This window comes from Dasypus novemcinctus, chromosome 13 (assembly GCF_030445035.2).
Source record: "Dasypus novemcinctus isolate mDasNov1 chromosome 13, mDasNov1.1.hap2, whole genome shotgun sequence".
In the NCBI taxonomy this organism is placed as follows: Eukaryota; Metazoa; Chordata; class Mammalia; order Cingulata; family Dasypodidae; genus Dasypus; species Dasypus novemcinctus.
This window is the reverse complement of record NC_080685.1, coordinates 27,315,442-27,320,452: the sequence shown is the minus strand read 5'-3', so window position 1 is coordinate 27,320,452 and position 5,011 is coordinate 27,315,442. Positions and strand designations below refer to the sequence as shown.

The 5,011-nt window shown below is 41.8% G+C and overlaps 1 protein-coding gene across 1 annotated transcript; it reads left to right on the top strand.

The window, feature by feature from the left end:
• Window positions 1-665: 665 nt before the first annotated feature.
• LOC101432201 (late cornified envelope protein 3C-like) lies at window positions 666-926 on the top strand. The gene has a single exon (XM_004469734.1). It carries the CDS (start codon window positions 666-668, stop codon window positions 924-926), a length of 261 nt encoding a protein of 86 aa, XP_004469791.1.
• The last annotated feature ends 4,085 nt before the right edge of the window (window positions 927-5,011 follow it).

Below are 5,011 nucleotides of genomic sequence, written 5' to 3'. Positions count from 1 at the left end.
CATCACAAACCCAGCACAATATAAAAGGACTTCTGCCCTGATCTCCTCATCCACAGCCTTCTCTGGAACAGCCTTTTCCTGCCACGTCTGCATTTGGTGAGTGTCTGGAAGGGGATAGCACCTCAGCTGGGTGTGTTGGGAGGACAAGATGACACATCAGTGGGAAAAGGGAAGCAGAGATGCCTGATGTGGAGACAACAGAAAAAGGACCTTGGTGGGCTGCTGGGGACAGAAGAGGTAGACAGTGATTAAGGAATCTCTGCGAGATGTATCACGGGTTCTGTGACAGGTCTGAGTCTGGATCCCCGCATTCTGCCCACTTCCTGTCCTAAGATATGCACATATGTATGCCCAGCATCATTTTCCAGGAGTCATTGCCCAAATTGGTGTATTGGATTCCATGTTTCTATGAAGACAGAAAGACTTAGAGTCCTGTTAGAAGATAGCATTATTTCCTGGAAAAAGGGTAAATTGGAGGGAAACGTCTTAACAGTTCAAATTAACTTGAAATCAGTTTCCATTTTCCTCCTGAAGCTCACAGCTCAGGAAGTCACTGGTTTTAGGAACAAGTGTTTTTATAAAACCATCATGGAGGAGAGAGTGGCGTAAGCTTTTCCACTGATCTATTTCTTTAATCTGTCCAGGTTCGGTGACCTCCTGCCAAGATGTCCTGCCAGCAGAACCAGCAGCAGTGCCAGCCCCCTCCCAAGTGCCCCTTGCCCAAGTGTCCCCCAAAGAGCCCAGCACAGTGTTTGCCTCCAGTCTCTTCTGGCTGTGGCCACAGCTCCGAGGGAGGCTGCTGCCTGAGCCACCACAGGCGCCGCAGATCCCTCCGATGCCGGCGCCAGAGCTCTGAGGACTGTGACAGTGGCAGTGGACAGTCCGGGGGATCTGGCTGTGGCCACAACTCTGGTGGCTGCTGCTGAGCTGGGAAGTGCTGTTGAGAGAAGCGATTTTAGAGAAAACAAGGATCCAAAGTTCCAAGAATCAGGCACAACCTGATGTGTTCTCTCTACCCCAGTCTCCTTTTCCTTGGCCAGCCACTGAGATGTTCCTGGAGAGGATTCTGAGCTGTTCCCAGAAGGCTTTCCCCATTAGCTCTTGTGGAGCCCACAGAAGGCCCATCCGGCCTCATCAGTGCTTGGATAGCTGCCCAGTCAATTGTTACCACTTTTGATCAAAGTGTTTGACCCTATGGACAAATAAAGTCTTTGTTTCCTCAGTATGACCAGATTCCTTACCTTTGTGCCATCCCAGTCTACTCTGTGGGTCTTTCCTCACCTCTCCTCCATAGAGCAGCACTATTAGGCATAAGGAACAGAATCCTAGGTCAGAAAAATAGTATTCCAATTACTCTGAAGGGGTCTGTAGGAAGATTTTATGTTGGGGCAGGAAGTAGAACAATACTCATTTGAGCCCCATCCTAATGAAAAGCCTGACTTTTCCCTATAACATGGTGTGGGAAACTTTCTGACTCATGTCCAGACTCTGTTGGGAGGTGGCCACTGCCATCAAATTATGAAAAGGTATTGCTACAGAATAGAAGCCAGGAAAAGACAGATGGCCATGTGACAGAGACAGAGATACATCTGCAACCTAAGGAATGCCAAGGGTTACCAGCAAGCCAACACCAGAATGCTACAGGTTTCAGAGAGAGCATGGCCTGCCAAGACCTTGACACTGAACTTCCAACCTCCAACACTGTGAAACAATAAATTCCTGTTGTCTAAGCCAACCAATGTGTGGCATTTGTTATAGCAGCCCTGGAAAACTAAGACTCTCATCAACTGTGGATTGTTGAAAGAATGGTAAAACAGAAATGATCAGCCAAACCTAAGTGAGGCTATTTCTTAAAATAAAAATAAAAAAACAAAAAGCCGTCATAAAGCCTGAGATAAAAGTAAAATGGGTGCAATGTCATATGGTTTCACTGAGTCAAGTTTTTTAAATCCCCTGGGGAGTGGCAAACTGGAAATTAGTTTCTCCTCCAACATTGTGGACGTCCAGTTCCTTAACACTTTGGGAACAAAAAGATACCCAAAAAAGGGCCAACTGCTCTAAAATACACTGACAGTTCAACTGATTAAAACATGATTTCTTGAAGAAATGGACACAGCTATGGGCATCACATTATAACAGGTTTTAGGTTTACTGTTACAGGTTATTTCTTACCCCCAAAAATGGGAAATTCTTGGATAATTCTCAGATAGGAAACAGAAAGATGATGAGTCATGATTAAATACACCACACACACACAAACACACACTCTCACACATGCACATACGATGTTCCAAGATGGAAAGGCTTTGTTTCAAGCTAAAATTTTCCCATTTATTTTAGAGCTTTCAGGGCCTCACACAAAGACATCTGTGCACTCAGCAATACTGCCTTGTATACAGGACCACCACACCACTCTAAAACATTTACTGGGATTCATAAACCAACATATGATTGTATATGAGCAGCTGGAAGAACAGTTGAAGAATTGGAACATGCCACTGCCAGGTGCTATAGAATGAGTCTTGGAGACTCAGATGTACCACAGGATCAGCACTCTGAAGATCCTCCAATCTTGGATGTGGATCTGAGTGTTTAGCAGCCCTGGTGTTTTGTGTAAGTTTGATAAATTTAGGGACAACCTCCAGCATGGACAAAACTTAAGAGTGGGATACAGTAAATTTGGTGGTGGCCAACAGGACATCTAGTGTGTGCTTGTATCCATGTCAAAGATAACAGCTGACTTGTCACCTCATCCCCTTCCCAGACTTTGTTACTTGCTCCCCAAACCTCTGAAGAAAAAAATTCAACCCATTTCTTCAAAGTATCCAGGTTTACTTCATGTTACTACAACATTGTGAACATGAATAACAGTACTGAGCTATGTAGTTGACTGGGGTTAAAAGGGGAAATTGTAGATTATATATATATATATATATATATATATATATATATATATATATATATGTTACTAGAATAAAATTTTAAAATCCTTGGACCTACACTATTAACTGTAGTTAATAGTACAATTATAAAAAACATGCTTTCACCAAATGTAACAAATGTACCACACCAATGCAAGGTGTTAATAATATGGTGGTATATGGGAAACCTATATTTTATGCATGATTGTTCTGTAAACTCACAACTTCTCTAATTTAAAAAGAACACATTAGAGTTTCTGAAAGGTAGGGGCTACTTCTTCAGACCTTCATTGATCCAAAAGATAAGCAAAGTTTTTTAGTGTATTAAAAATGTTTTATTTCTCAGGGGTTATCATTTTAATTTGTATATGCCCTTTAAAAGAACTTTAAGGTGATTTTGGAGACAGATACTCTATTTCAGGAAACAAGATATCTCTACTACTGCAATAAAATACAATGGAGGAATATACAATTTATAAAAATCCACTTTCTAAAGACCTTGGTTTATTACAACTATTTCACTAAATCAGGACAACTAAGGGGGAGTTTAAAGATGAATAACTGAAAGGTGTGATGATGTTGCTGATATAAGAATTTGATGTCAGTATTTCTAAGTTAAATTTTGTCACAGAGAGGGCATAACACTCTAACATGAAAATGGACCCAGAAGTACTTGTAGATGATGCAAGAGCTACCCTCATCATATTCCTGCTGGAAAGTGGAAATTATACAAGGTAGAGTAGATGGTGTTGGATCCCCACCAAGTGGATGTGCTCAAGACGACAATGCTGATCTTTATCATGTGGAGATCTCAGGTCTCCTTCTGTCAGCCATGCCAAGTACTTGGTGGTAACATGAGAGGGACACATTGGCATAGAATCTTTGAGACTAATGACATCATACTTTAAGATGGCATTGGAGGTAGTTTCATGGTTGGTGCAAGAATCCTTGTCCAGGAAGCAAGGTTGGAAGAGGAACTTCGTCACCACATACCCATTGATCACCAGTCATAAACTCACCAACCTCCCTTAGTTGTCCGAATCAATATGAAAAATTCCTATCTCTATATTATTCCTGTACTATTCATGTAGTTTTTAGAATCTATTCCACCCCAACTAGATATTCACACATTGTTCACTACATTTGTATTAATTTGCCACTTTTGTCACCTTAACCTTCATGGATTCCTGAATATCTCTCTCTGGTTTTGGTTAAACATCTCCCCCAGACTCTTCTGCCTTTACGTAGTATTATATGAACTAGCAGATGTGTTTCCAAGATGTGGCAAAGCTGAAATTTGATCTTAGATCTTGAAGGCTTCTGAGGCTGCACAGTCCATTATAAAATACATGTATATTACTATGTCTTGTATACTTGAGTTGTGCTCAGTAATTTATAGATATTATTAGAAGTGCCAGAAATAAAAAGAAGCAGGTTAATCCAACTTGAGAATGTCTGACCCCCAAACCTAGGCTCCTCATCAACCTAGGCTCTTGACTAACCTCAAGAATTAATCTAATTTTTCCCCCAATTCTTAGGTACCTCTGACCTCCCACTCAGCCCTTCTCCCCTACAATGGCAGTGTCATCTCTTCTTCCTTTTTACCCCCAGTTGGGTCCCCTAAGCTGCTCCTGGAGGCCCAAGTGGGCCAGCCCCCCTGAACAGAAGTGGGGTCCACACTCTGCTCCTGCCACATATCCCAGTCCTATTCTCACATTCCAGTAACCTCATCTCATCTATCACCCCAAGTAATAGCAGGTGACATGTGGACCTATTATCTCTCAGGGTCACCACAGGATAATAGAAGACTCACCCAAAGCTTCTGACCTAAGACTTGAGTACTTTACACAATTTATCATGTTGGATCGTAGTTATCTGAGTACTAATCTGTCTGCCCCTCTATACTGCCAGTCATCCAAGGACAGAAGTTGTATTTTATTCTGTTTTGAATCCTTTTTACTCAGAACAGTGTTTGTAAAATAAGGTAGGATCAGTTCGTGCTGAATCAGTAAATGAATGAATGAATGAAAATTAAGCATTGCAGGTCTACAGTAGGCCTGAAGGATAAGTATTTGGACCATATTGAGGCT

Coding starts and splice junctions, on each gene's coding strand:
- LOC101432201 (XM_004469734.1), top strand. CDS start 666: ATGTCCTGCCAGCAGAACCAGCAGCAGTGCCAGCCCCCTCCCAAGTGC.